We start from the raw sequence: 25,733 nt of genomic DNA, 5'->3' as shown, positions 1-25,733 counted from the left end.
TGGCTCCCCTTCACCACCTCTCCCGTCACTGCCTCACCCCACCCTCCCCCCAACTGCCTCTCACCACTGTATCCCCCACCATCTTCCTCCCACCACCTCTGCCCCCACTATCTTTCCCCAACCATCTACCCCCCAACCCCTCCCACCTCATGGCCTCCCCGCCACCATCTCTCACCGTCTCCCGTGCTGTGTCCAGATTCCAACTCAGAAGAGGCCCTTCCTGCGTCAGGGAAAAGCAAGTATGAGGCCATGGATTTTGACAGCTTGCTGAAAGAGGCCCAGCAGAGCCTGCATTAACAGCCTTAACCTTCGAGGAATACCTCAATACCTCAGACGAGGCCCTTCAACATGTTTACGTTTTCAAAGAAACCGAGTAGACGAGGAGGAGCGCGTGAGAGCACGTGAGAGACTGGGAACTGCTGTCCTTTTGAGAAATCGATGTTTACATGGAACGAAGCTGCTTCTGTCTGTGAGTCTCCCTGTGTGACGTTCCACTGCCACATTAGTGTCCCCGCTTGCCACGGGGTGTCCTGGTGCCCTCCAAGTGCCGGGCAGTCACCCATCGCCCCTCCCCGACTGACTCCCTCTCGTAGACTTGCAGCCGTGTTCGCCACGACATTTCCTGTCTGTAGTGTGTGATGATGAAATTGTTACTTGTGAATAGAATCAGGATTATAAACTCATTTTTAATTGAAGAAAAAGTATACCCTTAAACTTATGTATTTACGGCTCAGATGTGCCGTGCCTGGGACTATGTACCGCTTCCTTGATTTTTAACTATGCACTGTCACCCTGTGTTTGCCACTGAGCTGCTCTGCTCCCCTCACCGGCTGTCCCGGAGTTGCCAGGTGGCTGTAGACGGGTCCCAGGGGGGAGGGGGACACGGCCTGGAGCCACATCCAGGAGCCACATCTAGGAGGTTTCCTCCAGAGCCCTGCCCTGTCTGTCTCCTGCTGAGAAGTCCTGGGTCAGATGGCCATGGGCGCCTCCGTCTGGCCCAGTTCACACTTGGAGCGTGTGGCCGTCCACAAGCCCCAGACCTCCGTGTGCCCTGGATGGAAGGCGGGACAAGCTGTGCTATTTCCGTCTTCTAGGCGAGGCTGGCAGTGCCCCGAGAGGCTAAATAACATGTACAGGTCCCGTGAGAAGGCCAAGCAGGGACCCGGACCAGGCCTTCTGACTCCTGGTCACATGCTTCTGCAGTAACTGGGGCAAAGATGCCACGTTTTGGGGACTGGGAGTGGTAAATTTGGTTACGTTGGGTACCAGGCCAGAAGCCTAAGGGGGCCTGTTTGGGAAATTATGTCAGCTGTTGACTCACCACCTCGGGTGAGTTCAAGTCCTGGCGCTTGGCTCTGGTGCACCATCAGCTTTGATCCTGCATGGCCCCACAGCCCACCTCTGCCCGTGGACACGGTCGGGAGCCACCATTCTCCTGAGGCCAGCAGCCAGGCCACCCTGCCCCTTCAGCCAGGCCGTTCTTTTCCTTTTCCTCATCTTGGAGGCGTTGGGGAGCGTCGGCAGGGGAGCCAGGAACAGGGGTGCAGGCAGGATGGCTGAGACAACCTCCCTGCTCCTGCCAGCTGAAAAAGCGCTCTAGATGGGCTTTTCCTTAAACTTGGTGTCCTTGTGTGATGTCAAAGCCATGTCCAGCAGGATGTTTTGCAGGTGCCTTGGGATCTTGGTGAGGGAGAGCTTGGCCGGGCCAGGGGTGAATGTGTCATCCCCGCTGCAGACAGAGCAGCCTTCCTTGAGCTCTTCTGCACATCAGGGTTCCTTGAGAAATGTTTGTATTTTTTAAAAAAGGGTCCTGCTGCTTTAAAAAAAGTTTGAAAGTGACTCCTTAAGCAAGCTAATGTAATGTGTTGATGATGCCAACCATACTCCTTTGAGAATTTATTTTTTTTAAGATTATCAAATACCTCAGTAGGTCAGCTGAGCCCATGATCTTGTTTTGAGTGGTGAGCACACTCCCGGTCCATGGATAAGGCTGGAGAAGACAGGCTTTAGCAGAGAGACAGAATTTGAGCTTTTCTGTCGAGGCAGTTGACCTCTCTGGACCCCAGTTTCCTTTTCTGTGAAATGAACTGAAGGGGAGAATTAGACGAGTTCCAATAGTCTTAGCTTCTGCTAAGGAAGTGTCTAGCTCAAAGTGGCAAGTCCATAGCACACGCACCACTATTCCCACATCCTTGGTCAATGCATGCATGACTAATTAAACACAACCTTCACGTTCTTATCCTGGATGTGCTACAAGAATCCTCAAATCAGTGTTGGAAAACCATTACACATCGCTCAGAGTTTAATCTGACATCCTGGTCTAATTTCTGGAAGGTGTCTCCCCATAACACAGAGCCCCACGCTGGTGTGTCCCAGCTGTCATGTCCTGACCCATGAGAGAAAATGCCCCTAGTGCCATTCCTTGGCTAAAAGCCCCAATGCTGCTGTGACACACCTCATGGGGGGGGGAAATAGCAGGACTCTGTCCCCAAGAAACACATCTGGGGAAGGCAGGGCTTATGAGGACAGACCCAAAAAGGGTCTGCCCGCAGTACAGACCTGGGCATTCTGACTCCTTTGTAGCTTTTCACTGCCTAGCATGCAGTAGGCACACTAGAATTGGTTATGGCCCGGAGTAGTGTTTAAATCTTGCTGCTGCCTCCACCATGTCCTGATTTGCATCCAGGAGTAAGCAGAGATTCCCCCTCAGAAGCCAATGGGAAGAAACACTAGGTTCAGTCTGGAGGTTGGGGAGAGTCCTGACTCCACCGGGAAGTCACTTTGGAACTTAGATGAGTCCCTCCTCCCCCCCCAGCGCTCGGTGTGCTGCATGGAGTTAGAGAAGCCCCCCTGCTTCCTTCCTGGGTGCACCTGGCCAGAGGGTCTGCTGCGGGTAGGGGGATACTCAGGGTAAAGGTCTTTGGTGAAGGGTGAGCCTCTCCCTCCCCCATGGGGTCAGCTGAAGCTGCCCTCTCCCTGCAGATCATTCCAGGGCCCTTGATATTATATCAACTCACGCAGTGGCCCTGGGACAGAGCAGAGGGTGAGTGTGACATGGGGACACGATGCACCAAGGGCACCAAGTCATCTCTGCTTGCTGCCTCCCACACAAAAGGCTGCAAGTTCTAACATTGAGCAGACCCGCAGACAGCCTTGCTCCAGGACTCATGCGGTGCTGTGTGATACTTGCCAAGGAAACTCCGGCGTCCATCCAGGAAAACTAGCAACCTCGGTCTCTTTCCCACCAAGTTAAGGAGGACCCCAGAGGGAGCAGCGGCCACAGCAACCATCTCACTGTAGCTCTGTCCTGTGTGCTCAGTGGTGTGTGCGTGTGAGCGCCATCAAGCTTGCTGTGGACCGCGTCGCCGGCCACCCGCATGGGCAGGCTGTGCTGTCCGTCTGTGTGTGTGCTGGTGTTTTCTAGAAATGTCCGGTCCAAGCGCTAAGTGGAATTCTTCCATCTCCTTCCTCAGTCTGTACAAGGCTGAATCAGAACCCTCACTCCGGGAGCTCTGGTTACCGAAGGAAAATGCATCAAAGAGGTGAAGGATCTGAGTGGATGGCGTGCAGCTGAGGCCCCGCCCCCTCCGTATCACACCCACCTCCCCACAACAGAAAACGACTTTGAGTCAGAAAGCCCCCACTGGGCATCTGTCTTGAAGTCCTGCAGCGTTGAGTGTCATGTGTGTTCAGGAGTTGCAGGGCTTTGGGTAGGAGGAGGAAGGCAGGTACTGAGTCTGCAGAGACTCGGTACTCATGCCCTGACGTGGGAAGAGATGCAGGAAGACATCTGTCATTGCCGAGAGCCTGTGCCTGCTGGTTTGTTCCCAGTGATTTCTCCTGGACATGTGCAGTTTGCCCGCCGGGGCTGCCGAGCAGGAATGAGTGCAGGGCATGATGGCCTTGGTCCATGGCCCTTCCCAGGCCTTGAGATTAGTTGGAGTCACAGCTGCGCCCTCAGTGTGAGCGACAGGCCTCCTGACGGTGTGGCAGAATCAGCCTCCGAGAGGATGACGCACTGATTGTGACTCACCCATGTCAGAATCGCAGTATTTTTCTTAGCATTTGAGATTAAGCAGCTACCCTTGGTTTGAGGGAACCCAGCATCTGATAGGATCAAGGAAGGAAGTTGGATGCACAGGAACCAAGAAAGTAAACCTCATGGTCTCACTGGCCAAAGAAGAGATGCCCTTCCAGTCCCTGCAGGGCAGAAGGAAACCGGTTCTCCTACATGCAGAATGCAAAGCGGGTCCCTGAGTCTCTGTGACATTTGCACATACAGATGGGCTTCAGGCCCACCTGCCGAGTCCAGAGGGTGACTGGAGGGAGAGCTTGGGGCTGGAAACCGACATGCACAGGGATGTCCTTGGCCCAGAACAGGCATGGAGAGGGGAGGCCGGCGAGCCGGCTGCAGGACACCCAGTGAAAGCACTTTGAGAAAACGACAGCACTGCCGCTCGGCTCTGTGGGTCTCCCTGGGCTGTGTGAGAGGCTCTTCCAGAGAGGGAGACCACAGATCGGATCGGGCTGATTCGAGGGTGGAGAGCAGAGATGCCTTCCAAGGTGCCCACAGCAGGAGGGTCAGTGCTGGGGCCCTGGGTGGGACTCTGGGTGGGGAGACCCAGAGAGGAGACGCAGGGGTTTGGATCTTGGTACCTACATTTGTAGAAAGATTAAAACCAGCCCAGCAAGTGAAAGGGGGTTTGTGGGCAAGTTGAACCCAAAGCCATCCGGAGTGAGGAGCCACATGTTTCTCACTTGCCACGTAACCTTAGGCCCTGTTTTCTCATCTGGCAGATGAGAATGTTGGGCACCAGGGTCCCTTTCACCCCTGGAGGCTCGAGCCCTGGAATCCACCCCCCACCCCGAGCCCTGGAATCCACCCCCCACCCCACCCCACCCCACCCCGCTGTTCCACTCTGGTTGTACCCACTGTTCAGGGGAGGGGTTTCTGCAGGGGCCGCCCAGCTGCAGGCCCCACCCCTCCCGGTCCTGGCTGAGCTGCCTTCCTGGGGAGGCCAGTCCCAGGACAGATCTAAGCCATAGTGTCTGGGGATGGAGGGGGGCGGGTGTCAGATCCCAGCCAGCCGGTCCTCCCCACCGAACAGCTTTTCATCCGAATGTTGTGACCACTTGGCTGTTTCTTGTTCTCAGACAATACGAGCAATACACTTGTGTTTTGTTTTTTTAAAAAAAAACAGCTTAACTTAGGCACTTTTCACACATTTCTCTGAAATGATTGTAAAGCATATGGGGCAGCAGGAGGCATCCTTACTGCATATGCTTGGGGCAACTTTTGCTCCCTGTTTCTGTGGTGGCACAGCGGCAGTGGCTGAGGCTCCGGGACTTGGGGACAGGTCTCAGATACCCCATAGCATCAGACTGCCTCACATCTCTGGAAGGAGGAAGAAATCACCCTCCTGGATGTGGGGCTGGAAAAACCCGGTTGCCAAGGTGGTCAGCCCGGGCTGTGCGCCCTCCTCTGGGAGGCGTTTCTGCAGTGACAGCCCCTCGTGCTGTATCTGATTGTCAAAGTATTCTCCCAGGAAGCCTAAAATAGCTCCCTTTTCCCGCTGCCAGCCTTGCTCATTGGTCCCTTGTGAAGGGGACTGGCCATCTCCCCCCCCAGCACTTTGCCTTATCAACACAGGGTCGCCATCTAGTGGCTGGAGATGGTCTCCGCCAGCTGCCCAGATGGAAGGCCAGTCAGTCCTCGGCCACCTTCTGTCCAACACTCACGTACGGACAGTTGGTCTTGGTGTTCAGAGTTCAGTGCCACGCTGGGGCCAGCAGACTCCAGAAGCAACCCCTTAGCAGACCCTCGCACGGGCCGAGAAGTGCACTGGCTCTCCCGTGGGCGGAAGAGATGGCTGAACCCCACATCCAGGGCCCGGGCAGGACTCGCTGTGACTGTAACACTGGCAGGCAGCTGCTGCCCTTGTTAGATGACCCTCTGTTAGGGGCCCGTGGGACATCCTCGGGGCCTGGCCATGACCTTTGATACGGTCTACCGAATAGCCAAATAGATTTTTTTTTCTGTATTTTGTATTTTAAAATCTTGTCAAGTGTTTTTGTGTTAGGAATAAAAAGTCATAAACTCTTCCCAACTTTGTTTCTTGAGGGACATTCTGATTCTGATTGAAACAGGTTGGAAATCTCAAGTGGAGCATGGTCAGGGCGGTGCGTGACCCTCTAGGGTTGCCAGATGGTTTCTGGGAAGGGTGACCCCCCCCAGAAGTCCAGTGGGGTGCGGCTGGGCTGGCCAGGCACCCCACCCCTCACCTCTTGTGCCATGCTGGCACCGTTGACTGGAGCCTCTGCTTTAGGGAAGGCTGCTGGTGTGGACGCCAACAACACCAGAGCGCATCCCAGGGTCTGGAGGAGGGTCTGTAACCAGCCTTAATCCCCCGGGCGAGGCGGCTTCTGCGGGCCCTTCTGCGGGCGAGGCGGCTTCTGCGGGCATTTCCCAGTCCTGGACTCCAGCCCTTCCTCTTGGTGTGACCCTGCAGCCTAGAGAATTCTGAGCAATACGAGCCAGGGCTCCCCTGACTCCGACAGGGTCAAGCCAAGGAATGGCGAAGTGGTGCGGTTCAGTCGTCCCCAGGGGCACTCCTGTCGGGGGCATGAGTAGGAAGCTCGACGAGGTAACTACAGCCTGGGGTGCGTGAGTGTGAGGCTGTGTTGTGGGTGTGTGTGCGCATGTCCGTGCCTGTGTGTGTGAATGTGTGTGTGTGCGTGTGTGTATGTGTGTGAGATTACATTGATGCATTTCTTGAGAAAGGTGCAAGAATTTCACCTACACAGAGGGACACATCTGCTTTGTTATTTATAATAGGAAGCTGAATTTTAATTTTTTAAAGGACACTGCTAATGATTGAGAATCGAGTTTTTAGTTTTGCTATTTTTTTTAATTGGTAGAGGATTTTTATATATTTTTTCCATTTCGTTGGGTTGTGTCCTTATTTATATAAATACTTTATCCGTGACAGGCAAGGAAGAAGCCTTCTTTGCTTTTAATTATTGTGGTTGTCATCGTCCCGATTTTATTTCTGGTGTGATTTATCTGTCTTACCTTCTAAATGAGAAAATGTTTTCCTGTATTTGTACATTGTCAGATTCTATAGTTTCATAGATAATTTAACCAAATTGCTCTATGTATTATTATTCTGTGAGTATAAAGTTCTATTTTAATGTCTGTAAATACTTCAGAACTGGCTTCTTTTCTCCAGCTCCCACTGTGGGGTTACTGTTTACATCACAAAAACTGTAGAATCTCTATGCTCATGTACTGTAAATAGTGACGTGATCTGCTTATAAATAAACTTACAAATACACTATGGAGATTAAAAGGAAAATACACCCACAGCCCTGCCCAGGTGTGTCTTTCTTTATGGGTCCTGGGAGCTCATCACTGAAGGACACTCTGGCTACTGGGTAGGGTTTCAGCATCTTTTTCTCAGATAAGACCAGGTCAGGGTTTGCGCCCCTCTCCCCCCCAACCCCAATTCACCAAAACTCTCTTAGTTCACTTTTCACGGCACATAATAACCATCCACACTGGACACAGAGGCTGAGGCTGGAGGATCTCTTGAGGCCAGGAGTCTGAGGCCAGCCTGGACAACATAGCGAGACCCCTGTATTTATAAAAATGAAATATAGGGCTGGGCATGGTGGCTCATGCCTGTGATCTCAGCACTTTTTGGGAGGCCAAGGCCGAGAGGATTGCTTGAGCCCAGGAGTTTGAGACCAGCCTGGGCAACATAGCAAGACCTCAACTCTACAAAAAATAAAAAGCACAGTGCCACACACTTGTAGTCCCAACTACTCAGGAGACTAAGGCAGAAGGGTCACCTAAGCCTAAGAGGTCAAGGCTGTGGCGAGTTGCCACCCTGCCACTGCACCCCAGCCTGAATGACATGGTGAGACCCCAACTCAGAAAATGGTAAAAATAAAATAAAATATTACATGACAGCTCCTCTCACATGACAGCTGTTCCATGAGTGACTTTTTGCCGTGGTGGACAAAGCGCACTTCCTTCTTCTGGCATCAGGCAAAATGCTCATCAGCTCATGATTAGAAAACAGGCCTCCTGAAGGAAGATCTGCAGGGCTACCCTCTCTGGGTGAGCCCATCACGTGGTCTTTTGTGTGCATATTTCAGCTTTATGTCAGTGCAGTTTGAGCGCAAGATGTCCACGAGCCCCAAACGTGGAAACACTGATGGAGAGAATTGCGTGCCCACAAGGACAGATGCCATCTGCTCCAGGTGCCTCTCACATCTTGTGTGACTGTTTCCAAGCTGTTTCTGACAAGCGTGCGTTCTCCTCGTTCAGGGGATGTATCTTCTCAGTCTGTGAGATGGTTTGGATTTCTTTGGTTGAGAGGGAATGCATTGTGGTTTTCCCATTTAAATGAGTCAGGATGTTTCCAGTTGGGACCCAGCTCTCCAGTGTGGTCCAGGGCCCTGAGGTCTGTGTGGTGGAATACTCGACGTCTGCCCCTTCCTGGATTGTCAGCTCCACCTAGGTCCTGCTTCTCCCTGCACTGTGGGCACCCAGCCCCAGCGACTGGAATCCCTGAGTGACCCTGCCCATGGTGCAGAGGACGGAGGGGCAGATCAGAGCCTCAAGACCTGCTTTGGGACCCAACTCTGCCACTTGTATGTCGTGTGTACTTGAACAAACCGCCTCTTTGCACCCTGGTTCCCCAACTATGAAATATGATTGATTCGCTCACATGAACTCAAAGGACCTTTATATCCAAAGCTGCCAGCTCACGGAAGGGGTGTGGCATGGGAAATGGCTGTGGACCAGGTTCTGTGTCAGGGCGCTTGGCCTGGAGTCCTGGCTCCACTACTCGCCAGCGGCGGGGGGGGGGGGTCCTTAGGCAGGTTTCCTAACCTGAGTGTAATCCTCATCATGTGACAGATGGGGCTGATGACGGTGTCTCCTCTATAGCGCAGGGTGAAATCAGATCATGCCCAGCACCCAGGCCATCGTGCGCACTCAGTTGGTGTTAGCTGCGACCTTCACGTGGCACTAACATAGCCCTCTGAGAGGCATGGGTCTGATCCTCACTGGACAGATCGGACAGCCTGGAAGTGGAGCCAGAGGCACAGCACAGAGCCGGGGCGGCCGCATCAGCGCCTGTGTCCACAGGCGACATGCTTCTTGCCACCCTGCCATGCAACCACCACATGTGGCACGCTGAGGACATGCCTCTGTCTAGAAGGCCGGCGCTCACACGGTGTCAATTGCAGCAGTGTCAGGGCATCTCGCTCGGGAGTTAGAGGTTGCACCGGTGTCCGTCCTGATGGCCTCACGGCCTACAGGCGTGCTCCAGGCTTGTGCTGCTGGAGGCAGATCAGACTGCTGTGGAAGCCACAGGAACATGTGCGCACTGAACTCTGTGTTCTCTGCGACCTTGGCGTCTCTTTCTGGAGGGAAGCCAGGGACTGGGCTGTGCACTGGTGCAGCACCACCCCCTCGCTGGCCTCCAGCTTCCTCATTTATCTAGAAAGGGAGGTTGGAGCAGGTTGGAGGGTCACGGTCTGGGGAAACCATGAGGCCCCCTCAGAGCAGCCGCGTCCACGTTAGCTTCTGCAGAGCGATTGGCTTGTAGGGAGAGTTCAGAGCTAATGTCCGTTTATAGGAAAGCAGGAGACAGAGGAGTGTGTTACACACTGCCACAATGACACAGATAATAAGTCTAGCACGTGGGACGATGACGACAAGCCCTATTTCAGCAGCATGTCACTGACAGCGGAAAAAAGGGGAAGGAGCACTGTTGTGGGTGAAAAGAGACTTAAGTGACTGGGTGTGGCAGCTTAGTCTGTCGTCCTAATATTTTGGGAGACTGAGACGGGAGGATGGCTTGAGGCCAGGAATTGAAGACCAGCCTGGACAGCACAGTGAGATCCTGTCTCTACAAAAAGTTTAAAAAAACTAGCTGGCCATGGTGACATGTGCCTGTAGTCTCTGCTACCAGAGAGGCTGAGACAGGAGGAGCCCTTGAGCCCGGGAGTTTGAGGCTGCAGTGAGCTATGATTGTGCCACTGCACCCCAGCCTGGGCGACAGAGCAAGACCCTGTAAAAAAAAAAAAAAAAAGGAGAGAGAAAGAAAAGTAACAACTGTAACTATGTGAAGTGGTGGACCTGTTAATTGACATGATTGTGGCGATCGTCCCACAATGTATATGTGTATCAGAATGTCACACTGTACGTCTTAAATTTACACAATTTGTACTTGTCAGTTACACAGCAAAGCTGAGGGGAACAATAGAGAATGGAAAAAATTAAGATTTGGTAAGTGTAATAGAAATTCACTTGCAACCTTTTAAGCACATTGTTGTCCTTTCCAACTTCTGGTTTCCTTGTGCTGTTTTGAACATTGGTTGCTGTGATGTGGATTTGAGTCAGGCCAGTGGTATCCAGCCAGGCTTTGCAGACTCACCTGAGTTCAGAGGAATAAGTTCTGCTTGTTTAAACCAACAGGATGTCTGCTCATTAAAATAGAACGTCTGAAATTGTAAATCATTTGCCTTACTTTGTACTTAATTGAAATTAATGGAAAACCCAAGAATAAAAAAGTGTATCTTGCCTGGTGCAGTGGCTCACGCCTGTAATCCCAACACTGGGAGGCCAAGGTTAGAGGATTGCCTGAGCCCACGGATTTGAGACCAGCCTGGACAACAACCTCATCTCTATAATAAATCAAAAACTTAGCCGGGCATGGTGGCGCGCACCTGTGGTTCCAGCTACTTGAAAGGCTGAGGCAGAAGGTTCGCCTGATCCCAGCATTTCAAGGCTGCGGTAGCCATGAGTGTGCCACTACACTCCAGCATGAGCAGCAGAAGCTTGCAACTGAAAAAAAGAAAAAAGTATCTCTTTTTCCTAAAACCAACAAAAAGAAACACAACTAAATTTAATGTATGAGACTTGTTTGGATCAGATTCAAACAGACCGGCCATTAAAGACATTTTTGTGACAGTGAAGGAAAGTTGAGTAGGGAGCCAGCATGCCAGGTCAAGGGGACTGCAGTGAACTTGATGTGCTGGGTGCTATGAAGGACAGCCCTGGGACCGAAGCCTGGGGAGCTATAGGAGAAAGCAGGAGTGGGCACACCTCACAGGGAGCCCTGGAGCTGGAATGGCCCTGCCAACCCTGGGCACCAAAGTGAGACTCCCCTCTTCACAAAAAAACTAAAAAATGAGCTGGGCATGGCGGTGCACCTGTATTCTCAGTCACTCAGGAGGCTGAGGCAGGAAAATCCCTTGAGCCCGGGAGTTTGAGGTGGCAGTGAGCTATGATTTTACCACTGCATTCCATTCTGGGCGAGAGAGCAAGACCCTGTCTTTAAAGATTTTTTTTTGATCGGCCGGGCACGGTGACTCATATAATTCCAGCACTTTGGAGGCTGAGGTGAGAGGATTTCCTAAACCCACAGGTTCGAGACCAGCCTGGGCAAGTTGGCAAGACCTCGTCTCTACAATAAATCAAAAAATTAGCTGGGTGTGTTGGTGCACAACTGTAATTCTAGCTACTTGGAAGGCTGAGGCGAAAGGATCTCCTGACCCCAGCATGTTGAGGCTGCAGTGGCCATGAGTGAGCCACTGCTCTCCAGCCTGGGCGACAGAGTGAGACTCTAACTCAAAAAGAAAAAAAATTTTTTTTTTTAGAAAGAATGGCTACAGAGTTGTCCCATGCTCAGCCAAGATGGCCAGGCCCGTCCACCTGGCAGGAGTTGGTCACTGGGTGTGGGCCATCCCAGGAAAGGCAGAGTGTGCCCCTTCCTCTGCCATAGGGCTGACAGGGCTTCTGCCAATAGCACGTACAGCGGGGGGCGCCCCGGGTCCCTCACGGAGGGATCTGTGTAGCTCATCCAGCGGATGCCATGACAGGGTGCCAGGTGTGTGTCTGAGGTGCGTGGCCCTGATGTCATCCTATTAGAAACACCCCTACTCCTCTAAAGTTGCACAACACAGGAACGAAGTGATTGAAGTTGGGCTTTGCCTTTAATCACTTCAGCCAAGAAAAGGATGAGAAAGGACAGACGAGGCTCCCGTGCGAGGTCGTCACGTGATGGGTGAGTCAGATGATGGGTGTGGGGACTTGGGCCATGTCTCTAGCTTTCAGAGTGGCTGAAAATCTATAAAACATGAAATGGAAGTCTAAACACAAGTAACGGAGGCAGGTGATGAGTGCTAGGTGTTTAGCTGGTGTCGGAGCAATGGCGCTCAGGGCTCAGCGAGTGTTTGGGGCCACAGGACGGGACGTAAGCGGAGTCCTCTGCTGGCTCCAAGCCTGTGGCCATGCTTCTCAATGAGGGCTGTGGCTTTCCGCCGGCTTGGGTCGTCTCTCCCCATGCAGGGGTGGCGCCGTCCTGGCCAGCGGGTCCCTGGCAGGCTACTGGATGCAGCAGGACTTGGACGTGGCAGAGCCCCCTGGGTTGGGACCCCCGCCTGGATTTCCCGCAGCTGCTGCAATCAGGAAAGAGAATACACCAGGTGACAGGAGGTGGTACCGGCCCTCCCACCCCTCATGAGCGAGTCCGGCCAGAGAGTTGCAAACTCCAGGGCATTTGGCAGCAACAGATGGCCACACGGGAGAGAAGCCAGGTGCGTGGAGGATTGCCAAGACCAAGACACTTCGTCCACTCAGAAAAACAGCAGCTCAAGATGGTACTTCGTGGGACCCAGTGCTTGGCCTTGGTGTCCAGGAGGCGAGGGTTGGAGGGGGGGGCAACTGGAAAGAATCCCGCCCCATCCAAGAGGGAACCACCACCACTGCAGCCTCGACCTGCTGGGCTCCGGCGATCCTTCTGCCTCAGCCTTCCAAGGAGCTGGGACTACAGACGTGCACCACCACATTCAGTTAATTTTTTTTATTTATTGTAGAGATGAGGTCTTGCCAAGTGGCCTGGGCTGGTCTTGAACCTATGGGCTCAGACAGTCCTCTCACCTCGGCCTCCCAAAGTGCTGGGATTATAAGCATGAGCCACTGCACCCAACCTGGCATGGCCTTTTAAAAGGGAAAGCTGGAAATCGGGGTTTCTGAATCTGAAATATCCCAATTTTAAAATGGCTCCTAGATTCACATTTTTATAAAATGGAAGCCAAACAGAAGTTTTCTGCAGACCACAGGTTTGCACTGACACTTGCCTAAGACGATTTTGTGCAAGTTAGAAAGAGATACTTCTGCCACAGGATCTCTTGCTGCCATATTTCTGGAAAACTGGAATAGCTGTGCACATCTGCAACTTCTAGGCCACCCCTGGAGCTGTGCAGCACACGACTTGCAAAATCGCAAGTGGTGGCCCAACATTTGCAACTGCGCCTTTGGAGCCAACACTGCCCAGAGCAGGCAGAGCTGAGTCCCGCCATGTCCCTGTGTGAGACCCACATGTGGAGAGAGACGGGGTGCAGAGGAGGGAAGGCAGGGTGGGGCAGGGACCAGAAGTCACGTCCTACGAGAAGGGGTGCCGTGCGGCTGGGAGTGCTGTTCACAACAAAAAGAGTTGACAAATCCCATTGATTCCTGGAGGCAGAGCCATGGCCACTAGGTGGAGGCTTCAACAAGGAGAATAATTTGAGTTCAAAGACCTTCCTAATAGTGGTACTGAGTGCAGATTAAGGTAGTGAGCTCTCTGTCACTGGGAGTGTGCAAGCAAAGACTCATGATGGTATAGATAGGGTTCAAGCATCAGACAGAAGGCTGAAAATATGGCCTCTGAAATTTCTTCCAGTCAATCATCCAAGATTTCCCCTTTACGCCAGAGTGGGGACAAAAAGCCTTCAAATCAGTCTGTGGGCTGGGTGTGGCTCACGCCTGTGTGATCCCAACACTTTGGGAGGCCAAAACAGAGGATTACTTGAGGCCAGGAGTTTGAGACCAGCCTGGGCAACGTGGTGAGATCCCACCTCTATAAAAAAAGAAAAGAAAAGAATCAGAGCCTGTGCTGTGTTGGTCAGAGGCACCTGCTGGGGGGTCTTGGAAGGCTGGTTCTGCCACTCGCTGTGTCACTAGGCCCCTGCCAATCTGGGTGCTGTCACGGAACAGGAATGAGACTGGCCATGGGGAGGCCTGGATGAGACCCAGGCGTGACCCGGATGCGGGGAGGCTCGTGGGAGGCCAGGACTCTGGGTCCCTCCACGCACCTTGCTTGGCCGACTGCTGCTTCTGCTTCTCCTCATCCTTCGCCTTCACCTTGGCCTCGTACTCGTCGGCCAGTGCCTTCCACTCCTTGCGGTTGTTGGTGATCCCGTCCAGCATGGGTGTGATCTCCGCGTGGAAGCGGGAGAACTCCTGGGGGCGAAGGGCGCGGTGGGGGGATAGTCTCAAGTGTCTCGGGCCTCATGCTGTCTCTCGGCACGGGCAGGGCCCCCGCCCACGCAATCCCCGAGCCTCTCCTGCAGACGGCCTCCTGGGATGGATGTGCAAGCCCTCCCCGATCCAGTGCTCTCCTGCCCTTCACCATCCGAAAACTCCCAGGAGCCCAAATCTCAGTTCCTGGGGTGTATCCTGCCTTCCGCGGGCTTGTCACAAGCTGTTCAATCCTAATTTCCCCTCTTTTTTTTTTTTTTTTTTTTTTTTGAGTCTAGGTCCCTCTGTCACCCAGGCTGGAGTGTAATGGCACAATCACAGCTCACCACAGCCTCCAACTCCTGGGCTTGAGCAATCCTCCTGCCTCTGCCTCCCTAATAGCTGGGACTACAAGTGTGCGCCACCACACCTGGCTAATTTTTTTTTAACTCTTTGTTGAGATGGGATCTCACTATGTTACCCTGGCTGGTCTCATACTTCTGGCTTCAAGCAATCCTCTTGCCTTGGCCTCCCAAAGGGCTGGGATTACAGGCATGAGTCACTGCATCCAACTCCTCTTCTTCTTTGAGGCCTCTCTTATATGTCACTTCCTACTTAGAAGCCCCTTCTGACCCCCTAGGTAAATTGAGTCCCCAATTGGAAGTCCCCAAAGCCCTCTCTTGCCTCATCTTGCTTCCTGTAATGACTCCCTGTGCCTGTCTCCCCAGGGGCTGAGAGCCTGGAGAGTGCAGGGTCCTTGGTGCCTGCTCCCCAGGTGGCCCTGACCTACCCCAGGATCTGGGCACAGATATACTCAGCAAATATTTGCTAGTGAAACTGAGATGCTGAGAAGGTGATCTTGAGGCCTTTTACAACCCTAAGAATACGAATCGGACACTGAGCACAGCACATCCCAGTTTATGGAGCCGTCTCTCTCCTCCAACCCTCTCGTTCCTGCAAGATGGGAAGTAAGCTTCATCGCTCCTGCATTGTTAAGTAAGGACATCGGAGCACAGACTGACGGAGTGGATTTGCCCGAGGTCAGAAAAGCAGACCCAGGGCCCACCACGGAGTCGCAGCCCAGCCGACAGCACTCAGATGCACCCGGGCCTGGGTCCAGGCTCTGCCACAGCCTGGTGACCCTCAGCTATGGGGTCCAAACAGGGATGGTGCCAGCTGCAGGGTCGCCGACACTTGTGAGCGCTTGGCCCACCCTCCCTCACTTGAGCACATCCTGATGGAAGGTGCTCCGGCCCCATCAACGGGGGCCCCTTGAGTCCACATTATGTCAGAGACGCTTGTGCCCCTGAAACATCTGCACAGCTCCTTTCCAGCAAGAGGGCTGCAATTTGCACTGCAAAAAGAGCACTGGACTAGGAGTCCCAGTTCCCCTCCTGCCTCCTGACTGTCCAAGACACCAACCCTGCCGTCTATCATATCTTCTTGTGTATAACGTGGCCAGAATAAACATTAAATGTGGGTGGTACTATAGGAAGCACAGATGGAGGGGAGAGGGCATCTAAAGGGGCATTTAACACAGAACAATGTGGTAAAGAGAAGTTCCAGATGGTCTTTCTTTCCAGGGTGACTTTGGCCTGGCCTGTCTCAGCGGTGAGGGAAGTCAGGAGGGCGCGGTGCCCGTCATATTTTCCCTGCCCCCATCTAAGCTCCACCTAGTCCTTGCCCACCACGGTGCTAAGCAGCCGGCTCGCTGAACACCAGGCTCTCTGGGGCTGCAGCCTCCCAAGACCTGAGGATCAAATGCTGATGTGGCAGAAAGGGGGGTTGGTAGCAGTTGAAGGTATTTCCTTTTTGTTTAAGAAAGGCCAAATGGCCAGAGATTGGCCATTTCATGGAAATGCAAAAGAGTAACTAATTCAGACTTATCCAAAACCCCTCTTCTGAAGCTGACGGTGTACAACCCTGCAGTTCCTGAAAACCATTTGTTCTTTGAAAAATCTGATTTTGCTGAGCACAACCATGTAAGATTCCAAAGGAAATATGTAATCACTCAACATGACCCCCTCCCTTCCCTAAACAAGGGTATAAGACCCCATTTCTCCCGTTCTGGGGGGCTCGACCTGAAAGCATTAGCCCCTAGAGCCTGCTGGGCCGGCCAGCATAATAAAGTACCACTTCCTATAATAGTCTTGGTGTCACGACCTCTCTATCTTCCCGCTACAATGCCACTGAAGGGGCAAGCACTCTGCAAAGCGTCCCCCACTGGTCATCCGCCAGGGTACAGCATCCCTGCCGTCATTTGGAAATCCCACATCGCATTGGGCTGAGGAAGCCAAGGGCCTACCTTGTACACGAAGGTGCAAACAAAGTCGATGAAGCCGACTTGAAGCTTGGGGAGCTCGTCCGCCTTGTGTCTGTCCATCATAGGCTGGCATGGGGGAGAAGGTGTTAAGAGCACTGGGCGGCAGGCGGGGCCACCCACTTGATTTTTTTTTTAAGACAGGGTCTTACTCTGTCACCCAGGCTGGAGTGTAGTGGTGCAATCATAGCTCACTGCAGCCTCAAACTCCTGCACTCAAGAGATCCTTGACCCACCTCAGCCGCCCAGGTAGCTGGGACTACAGGTGCATGCTATCATGCTTGGCTAATTTTTAGTTTATTGGAGACACTCACTATGTTGCCCAGGCCGGTCTTGAACTCTTGGCCTCAAGCGATCCTCCTGCCTCAGTCCTCCCAAAGTGCTGAGACTACAGGCGCGTGCCACCATGCCCAGCTAATTTTTTTATTTTAATTTTTTGTAGAGACAAGGCCTCACTATGTTGCCCAGGCTGGTTGCAAACTCCTGGGCTCAGTAATCCTCCCACCTTGGCCTCCCAAGGTGCTGAATGACAGGCATGAGCCACCACACACCCTTTCTGCATTTTAAATGTTAAGAAGAGCAAGAACTGCAGCTCCCGGGCCCTCACTGTTACTGTGTTACTGCTACTGTTCACAACCCGTCCTGCCCTCTGGCCTTCCTCTCTCCCTTGGCTCCTGCCTGCCCTGGGGGCTCCCTGGTCCTTCCCACAATCCCACAGGCTTGGCCTGCCCGCTCCCAGTGTTTGTTCCCAGAATGGCTCTCTTTTCCTCCTCCTCTCCAAGCTCCCCCTGCATCCCAGCTCGTCCCCCAGGGTCTGCAGGAATCCCATGGGAAGCTGGCCGCTGTCCCGGCCAAGTTCAATCCAGTGAGTGCCCAGCTGACAAGGCCTTCCCCCTCCTCTTTCTGCGTCCGTGCCATCACAACAGGGCCGGGCCATGGACTCCCAGAGCATCGGCGCTGAAAGGGAGATTACGGTCTTGGCCCACCCTGCCCTGGAGCCAAGGAGCTAAGGGCACACTTCTCAAATACAGGAGGCCTTGCCGGACAGAGCACAAGCTGGGTAGCTCCAGGGCGGGGCCTGTGAACGTCCATCTCGAATGAGCTCTCCGGCAGCTAGGTGGACATGGCCGGGGGGCCACACTTGGGGAACCGCTGTTTGGGAAGGGGGCCTGCCCCACGGAGAGGTGACACACCCCTCGGTCAGAAGCATGGCACGCACGCCCTTGCCAGCCCACACCCTCTCTACTCACAATGGGGTTCTGCTGCAGCACCGTGCGCTCCAGGTCGCCTTGTTCCCAGAATTCAGCAGCCACCAGCAGCGCCACCTGCGACAGACCCTCACACCATCACAGCCAGCCTGACCCCATGCCCTCCACCCAGACCGCGGCTCCAACTCAGCAAAAAGGATAAACCTCCCCCCACCTCGCTGCCGCCATGGGAGAGACCCTCATGTGAGCCTCGTGTCTTGGCAGAGGTGGGGCGACCCAAGGGGGTGGCTCTGCGGCCTCAAGAACTGCTCCACCAGTGCGGGGTCCCCTCCCTTGGGTTGGGGGTGTCCGTACCTTGCTCTGCACTTCCCAGGGCTTGGTGATGGCAGAGAGGTCACAGGCAGTCATCATCATGGCCCTGTGCACACAGGACACCCTGTCAGCCCAGATCGCCTCTGACTACATGTCCTGCTCACCCCATCTGGCCCCAGCCCCCACGGAGGTCACCCCTCTGTGAGGAAAGGGCTCAGTCACCACAACTGGGCATTAAGGCACTCGGAGTTGGAATCCTGCTTCTGTCAAGGACCAGAAGTGGGACCCTGGGCAGTTAACCTGCCCTGAGCCTCCGTCTTCCTGCGTAATGACACTGGCACCTTCCTCACGCAGCAGGCATGAGATGAAACGAGATGGTGTGTGTAGAAACCCTGTTGTAGTACCCGGACATGGCATGAGCTCATGGACATATACTGGGTTTTGTCATGTGCCTGGCGCTGTTTGAGGCACTGCACAAACGTCTACTGCATCGTGTCTTCACAGTCCAGTGTCTTCTCTTGTCTAGTGTAGAGCCATGTTTCTAAACTTTTTTTATTTTTATCTTTTAGAGACAGGGTCTCATTGTGTTGCCCAGGCTGGAGTACAGTGGTGTAATCACAGCTCACTGCAGCCTCGAACTCCTGGGCTCAAGTGATTCTTCTGCCTCAGCCTCTTAGGTAGATGGTACCACTGCGCCTGGCTAATTTTTTATTTTGATTTATTTAATTAATTAATTTTTGAGTCGGAGTCTCACTCTGTCGCCCAGGCTAGAGTGCAGTGGCACGCTCACGGTCACCGCAGCCTCCACCTGCTGGGTTCAGGCAATCCTTCCACCTCAGCCTTCCAAGTAGCTGGAACTACAGGCACACGCCACCATGCCCAGCTAATTTTTTTTTTAATTGTAGAGACGAGGTCTCACCAAGTTGCCCAGGCTGGTCTTGAACCCCTGAGCTCAGGCAGTCCTCTCACCTTGGACTAATTTTTTAAATTTCCTTTTTTTTTTTTGAGATGGAAATCTCACTATATTGCCCAGACTGGACTCAAACTCCTCTCCTCAAGAGATCCTCACACCTGGGCCTCCCAAAACGCTGGGTGAGCCTTTGTGCCCAGCCTCAACCTTTTTTTTATTGTTGTCCCTGTCCCAATGCCAAAGAGCTTTTTTAGACACTTTTCCTAGCCACCTCCACCATGAATTCTGAGCACCACAGATCTACTGTCCGCCTGCCTGAGAGCGACAGGCCACTGGAGCCTATGACCTCGGCTCCCTCCCTCCACCACACCGTGCTCCGTGCTCCGTGGAGCCAGTATGTCTCCCTGCTCTGTCACCCGTCAGCTCTTCTGATACAGGAGTCTTGTAACACAGATGGGCCCTCTTCCTTCTGGGCTGTTTCTCACCTGGCGGGGACTCGCATACAAAATGTAATGGTAAAACATTTAAAAAGAAAATGCATGACGTAGAGACACCTGCAACCAGGTGCAGAGAGGAGGCCTCGCACCAAGACATAGCAGAAACATCCAACACAGGCCTCACATCCAGATCTACTCAAACGGATTGACAGGGAAAAAAAAATTCTATTAAAAAGTGGGCAAAGGACATGAATGGACACTTCTCAAAGGAATACATTCAAGTAGCCAACAGACATGAAAAAATGCTCAGTTCCACTAATCATCAGAGAAATGCAAATCAAAACTACAATGAGATACCACCTCAAGCCGGTCAGGGCGGCTATCCTTAAAAAGTCAAAAAACGGGCAGCTCCCACTGTGGGAGCTTTTCTGTTCTCTCAATAAATCTTGCTTTCTCACTTTTGGTTAAAAAAAAAAAAAAAGTCAAAAGACAGCAGGTGCTGACAAGGCTGTGGAGGAAAGGGAACACTTCTACATTGTTGGTGGGAATGTAAGCTAGTTCAGCCTTTTGGAAAACAGTGTAGCAATTTCTCAAAGAACTAAAAGTTGAGAGCTTCCATATGACTCAGCAATCCTTCTCCTGGGAATATAACCAAAGGAACATAAATTGCTCCCCAAAAAGACACCTGCACACGTATGTTCATTGCAGCACTATTCACAATAGCAAAAGCATGTAACCAACACAGATACCCATCAGCAGTGAACAGGATAAAGAAAATGTGGTACATATATATGATGGAACAGTATGCAGCCATAAAGAGGAACAAAATCATGGCCTCTGCAGCAACGTGAATGCAGCCAGAGACCATTCTACGAAGTGAACTGTCACAGAAGCAAAAAACTGAATACCATACAATATCACTCACAAGCAATCCCTAAACATTGGCCATGTGAGCACAAAGGTGGGGACAATGAGGCTGGGCACTGATGGGGGGGCAAGGAGCACACAACCACCCGCCAGGGTGCCAGGTCCACTACCAAGGGGAGAGAGGGCTGGCTAGAAGCCCAAATCGCACCTGCGTGCAATTTTCTTAGGTAGTAAATCCTCACATGCACCCCATGACTCAATAAAATAAAATAAAACAAGATGTAATGGAAGGGCGTGGGTGGAGAGAAAGGAGAAAGAATTCAGAGACAGACTCGTAAAGCGTCTCCCACTCCCAGGAAGGCAAGGCAGGCGTTATCATCGAGGCGGAGATTCAAAGGACAGACCAAGAGCGGGGAGTCATTTTTTATCTTGTTCTTAAACCCCGACACGATGAGGAAGAAGTAGAAGCTATGTCCTGGAGAAATCCATTTTTTATTTTGTTCCTAAACCTTAATACAATGATGAGAAAGTAGAAGCTAAGCTTTGGAGAAATGCACAGGGGTCAAGATGAACTTTGCCGACTTTGTCTTTTCAGAAACACAGACTCAAGCATGATCAGTACCGGCCTGTTGTAATTTGTCTTTTTTAGAAACCCAGAATTCTCAAGCATGACCAGTATCAACCCGTTGTATATTCGGTACATGGTGACCAGGACTCCCCTCAGGGTCTCCAAGACATTCACAGGTGGTCAACAAGGAAGTCACAGCAGTCATGTCTATCTGATTGCAACACTTCCAAGGGAAAGGATTAAAGCCTGCTCGAGGGGCTGTGGGGCCACACCCATCTAGAGTGTAGGCCGCTTCCTGTCTGTGGGAAGCGAACCTTTCTTAAATAAATCTTTTCTTCTTTCACCTCTTTGTGTGTTGCAAGTCTTTGCATGACTCGGATCTCTGGTTGCCAGGGCACACCTCCGGCACGCCGGCTCCGGTGGTACTGTGTCTCCCCATCCATCCACCCCCACCCTCTGTACCCTAACAGGGATGATATGAAATAGAAAGGGAGGGCACAGGGACAGAGGGCTGGAGCACAGGACGGAGCAGGGTAGGGTGTGAGGACGTCTCAGAGCAGGCAAGCCAGGACCCCAGGGTCACATGGGTGGGCCTTAAATTCTGCTCTGGGTAGTGTAGACTAGATCCAGGAAGCGTGGAGAGCAACTGGAGGTCAAGGGGCTGGCCATGACCTCCTCAGTGCATCGGAGGATGGCTGGCGGCCAGCAGGAGGAGCAGGAGGGAGAGGAGGCAGAGGAGTGGGCTGGCCTGTAGCAGGGAGCACCTGGCCATGGACAGGGCTGGCAGGGGCGGCGAGGGAGGACTGGGCTCTGAACGCAATAGCTTTGCAGACAGTCGGCTGATTCTGCATATACGTAAGTTGATTTCGGAGGCTGCAAGAGGTACTCATAAAAAGTTAACAACTTCAAATAAAACCTTAATTAGGCTGAGGCGGGAGGATTGCTTGGGGCCAGGAGTTTGAGAATAGCCTGGACAATATAGTGAGATTCTGTCTCGACTCATGCGTGGTAGTGCACACCTTCCAGCTACTTGGAAGGCTGAGGCGGAAGGATCGCCGGAGCCCAGCAGGTCGAGGCTGCGGTGGCCGGGAGAGGCCACTGCACTCCAGTCTGGGTGACAGAGTGAGACTCCAATTCAAAAATAAGTAAATAAATAAATAAATAAAAATAAAAAGCTAAATGGGATAGTGAAAAGGAGTGCAAGGTGCAAAACAATTGGTGAGCGCAACTAGCTCAGCCCAGGGTCCATCTAAGAGGTAGCAGTAGAGTAGAGCTTTGCAGGGTACATAGGAGCTCTCTACATGGCTTGAATGTTTGTGTCTCCCTAAATCTATTTGTTGACGCCCTATCCCCTCAGTGTTTTGGTATTAGGAGGCAGGGCCTTGGATGGTGATGAGGTTTAGATGCGGTCACAAGGGCAGAGCCCCTGGGATGGGACAGTGCCTTAACAGAGAAGGAAGGGACACCGAGCTCTCTCGCCACCACACGATGACACAGGCAGAAGGTGGCTGTCCACAAGCCAGGAAGAGGCTAGCTCACGGGTGTATTGAGAAGAAGCACATCTACCCCACAAATGCAGGCAAACACCTAAACAAACACCTGCTCTGAAAGAGAGGCGTTCCATTCTTGGAGATGATGGTAAGAACAGATCACCTAGCTCCAGGAGGGCTTCCTGGAGGAAGAACCTTTTGAGCTAGTAACTGTAGGATGTGGAGCCCTTAACTTGGTAAAGAAAGGCGTGGGGGGAATATGTCCCAGGCAGAGAGGACATTGAATGCCAAGCCCAGTGGGCGGAAGTCTGGCAGAAAGAGCTGGAAGATGAAAAGAGCTCAGGTGACTGTCAGAGAGCGTGTCAGAGGACCCCAAGATGAGCAGAGACGGCCAGGTGGAGCCCAACACTGTGGTGAGGGGAGGGTCTCCATGCTGAGAGCCATGGGAAAAACTACCGCAAGCTGGAGCAGTCAGTGTAGTGGTCAGATTCACGGATCACAGAGATCTCCGTGGCCTCGGGGTGGAGGGGACTTGAGGAACCACTACGGGGTCAAGAGATAGAGGTGGCGAGGGTGGGAAGCATCTGGATGGACGTGGCCCTGAGGTGTCAACTCGGCAGGTACACGCAGCAGGGGTGCAGGAGGACTCTGAGTGGCAGAGCCACGGCCGCACAGAGGGGAAGCAGCTTATGCAGCGCCGTGTCAATTCCACCAGGGCTTTGGAGTCTGAGCTAAATTGCACCCTATGTGCTCTCCTCACTTGTGTGTCCGGGGCAAGCGACATCATGTCTCAGGTCTCAGTTGGCTCTTGTAAAATGAGATCTCCACATTCGGCTGAATCCCAGGACATTCTGATTTTCTTGGTCAAAAGTTGACGGTGGTGCAAGTGCACACTCGCGGGTCTCATCCCCAGGATCCTCACCGTCGCCTCGTTAACCAGCAGGGTCACCCGGCGTGTGGAGCTCGGCTGCCAGGAGGTGGGTCACCCGGCCCACCCAGAGGCAAATGTCTCCCGAGTCGGTGGGGAGGCTGGGGGCGTGTCCTCCTGACCCCGGCAACATGCAGGGGCCAGTGTTCCAGCCATCTTCCGGCCCAGCCCTACAGGACCCTCGCTTTGACGCTCCCCGGAGTGACACTGCCTGTGGGACGTAGGGGCCTGCTGGGAAGGCTGGAGGAGCCTGAGGAGGCCCTGGGTGTGCTGGCAGGGCGGATGTGACTGAGTCCTCAGCCTGGTGGCTCCACAAGTCCTGTGTGACGCTAGCTAGGTCCTTTGGTCTCTCTGGGCCTCCCTTAACTCCCGTGTGAGTTGGCAAACTCTTTCTGTAAGAAGCCAGCCAGTAAGTATCTGAGGATTTACCGATCACATGGTCCCTACTACAACCACTCATGGGGACCAGACAGCAGCCACGCATCAGCACAGGGGACAGCTGGAGCTACTATCTACTTGGCTGAGCGTCAAGGGCCCACGAATCTTCTTGAGCCCTTGAAACGAGTTTGATTTTCATCTCTTTCAACGTCAGAAGAAAAAATAATACAATAATAATAATAAATATATAATAATGATTTCAAGGCCAGGTGTGGTGGCTCACACCTGTAATTCCAGCACTTTGGGATACAGGAGGACTGCTCGGTGCTAGGAGTTTGAGAACAGCCAGGACAACATAGTGAGACCTGACACTATAAAAAATGTAAACATTAGTCAGATGTGGTAGCACGTGCCGGTAGTCCCAGCTACTCAGGAGGTCGAGGCAGGAGGATTGTTTGATCCTGGGAGTTTGAGGTTGCAGTGAACTATGATCTCACTTCAGTCTGGGCAACAGAACAAGACCCTGTCGCTAATAATAATAATAATAATAATAATAATATAAACATGTAGTTGCCATTCTTAGCTCACAAGCCAAACGGAAACAGGTGGCAGGCCTCACACCCCAGCCATAAAGGGTCTCCAAACCCTTTCAACTCATGTCTGGTCAGCTGCCCAGAGTGAAATCTGGATTCGGTGGGGATGTCACGGTCTGACGGGGAGTGGGAAGTCACACCCTTGCCCTTGGCCTCGGCATAAATATACTGAGTAGGGCAACAAAAGAAATAGTGACATGGGAGTCTCGCAACAGCCAATCGGCTTCAGCCACATCAGGAGCAAGGACCTCAGACCACAGGAAGCCCCGACATGAGCACTCCACGGTAACCAAAGCACAGGAAAGGAGAGTCGGGTTTTTCCCACAACAACTGATCCTGACACCACCTGGTGTCCTACAGCTCATATCAGCTCTGGGACTCATTTCTCTTGGCTGGTGCCAGACCCCGCGGGGGTGAGTTCAGTCCCACAAGACAGCCTCACCTCAAAGCCAGCCACAAAGTCACGGGTCCCCAGGTTACCTACACTTCTGTCTGCCTTGGCTACACAGATGAGGGGTTCCCCTGCCATCAGGCTCAGTAATTTGCTACCTCAGTTCACAAACTTCAGGGAAACACTTCACTTTACATTTACCATTGTATTATAAAGCATTCTACTCAGACAGTCAAATGGACAAGATGCATCGACAAAGGTCTGGGGGGCTCACGACCACTTAGGACAACCGCCTCCTAGTACCTTGGGGTGTTCACCAGCCCAGAAGCTCTATAAACCCTATTGTTTAAACTTTCATGGAGGTCTGATCAGGGAGGCATGATTGATTAAATCCTCAGCCCAGGACGGACACAGTGGCTCAAGCCTGTCATTCCAGCACTTGCCAGGCCAAGGTGAGGGGATTGCCTGAGACCATGGGTTCGAGGACAGCTTGGGCAAGTTGGTAAGACCTCATCTTTACAATAAATAAAAAATTAGCCGGGCATGGTAGGATACTTGGATGGCTGAGATGGAAGAATCACCTGAGCCCAGCAGGTTGATGCTGGGGTGGCCGTGAGCGTACCACTGCACTCCAGTCTGGGCAACAGAGCGAGACTCTAACTCAAAAAAAAAAGTCCTCAATTTGGGTGATTAATCCAACCTCCAGCCCCTCTCCCCACCTCAGAGGCTGGGGGTAGGGCTCAAAGGCCTATGCTTCTAATCAAGGCTTGGTCTTTCTGGTGACCTGCCAAAGCTGTCTAGGGTCCTGCTGAGAGGCATCCCATTAGAACAAAAGACTCTCTTACCATGCAGGAAATTCCTAGTGATCTGGATCTGATCAGGAACCGGGGACAAAGACCAAATAGTATGTCTTCTTATTCCACAGGAAGCACCTGACATCACCACCCATGGCTACGCCACATGCCATTCCACACACCCCAGCTCAGGCCCAAGAATATCCAGAGTGGATATTCTTTTTTTTTTTTTTTTTTT

General features: G+C 52.7%; 2 protein-coding genes across 3 annotated transcripts in view; one reads left to right on the top strand and one right to left on the bottom strand.

Annotated features, from left to right (window-relative positions):
• The window catches only part of PPARGC1B (PPARG coactivator 1 beta), a gene marked incomplete at its 5' end in the record, with an annotated part of 30,462 nt that extends 29,767 nt beyond the window's left edge, over window positions 1–695 (top strand). The window contains one exon of the mRNA XM_021713942.1: window positions 197–695. Within this exon, the coding sequence (XP_021569617.1) occupies window positions 197–297 (101 nt within the window). The remainder of the gene's footprint in view (window positions 1–196) is intronic.
• Window positions 696–12,390: 11,695 nt separating this feature from the next.
• Window positions 12,391–25,733, bottom strand: part of PDE6A (phosphodiesterase 6A) — an 88,766-nt gene continuing 75,423 nt past the window's right edge. For both annotated transcript variants that reach the window (XM_008061056.1, XM_008061057.1), the window contains 5 exons: window positions 18,182–18,245; window positions 17,870–17,944; window positions 16,605–16,688; window positions 14,155–14,302; window positions 12,391–12,477 (listed from right to left, as the gene is read on the bottom strand). In XM_008061056.1, coding sequence (XP_008059247.1) covers window positions 12,404–12,477; window positions 14,155–14,302; window positions 16,605–16,688; window positions 17,870–17,944; window positions 18,182–18,245 — 445 coding nt within the window. In that variant the 3' untranslated portion in view covers window positions 12,391–12,403. The remainder of the gene's footprint in view (window positions 12,478–14,154; window positions 14,303–16,604; window positions 16,689–17,869; window positions 17,945–18,181; window positions 18,246–25,733) is intronic.

The sequence above is a fragment of the Carlito syrichta genome, unplaced genomic scaffold, assembly GCF_000164805.1.
Source record: "Carlito syrichta isolate Samal-C Ts95f unplaced genomic scaffold, Tarsius_syrichta-2.0.1 Scaffold305012, whole genome shotgun sequence".
Lineage (NCBI taxonomy): Eukaryota > Metazoa > Chordata > Mammalia > Primates > Tarsiidae > Carlito > Carlito syrichta.
This window is presented reverse-complemented; position numbering and strand designations above follow the sequence as displayed.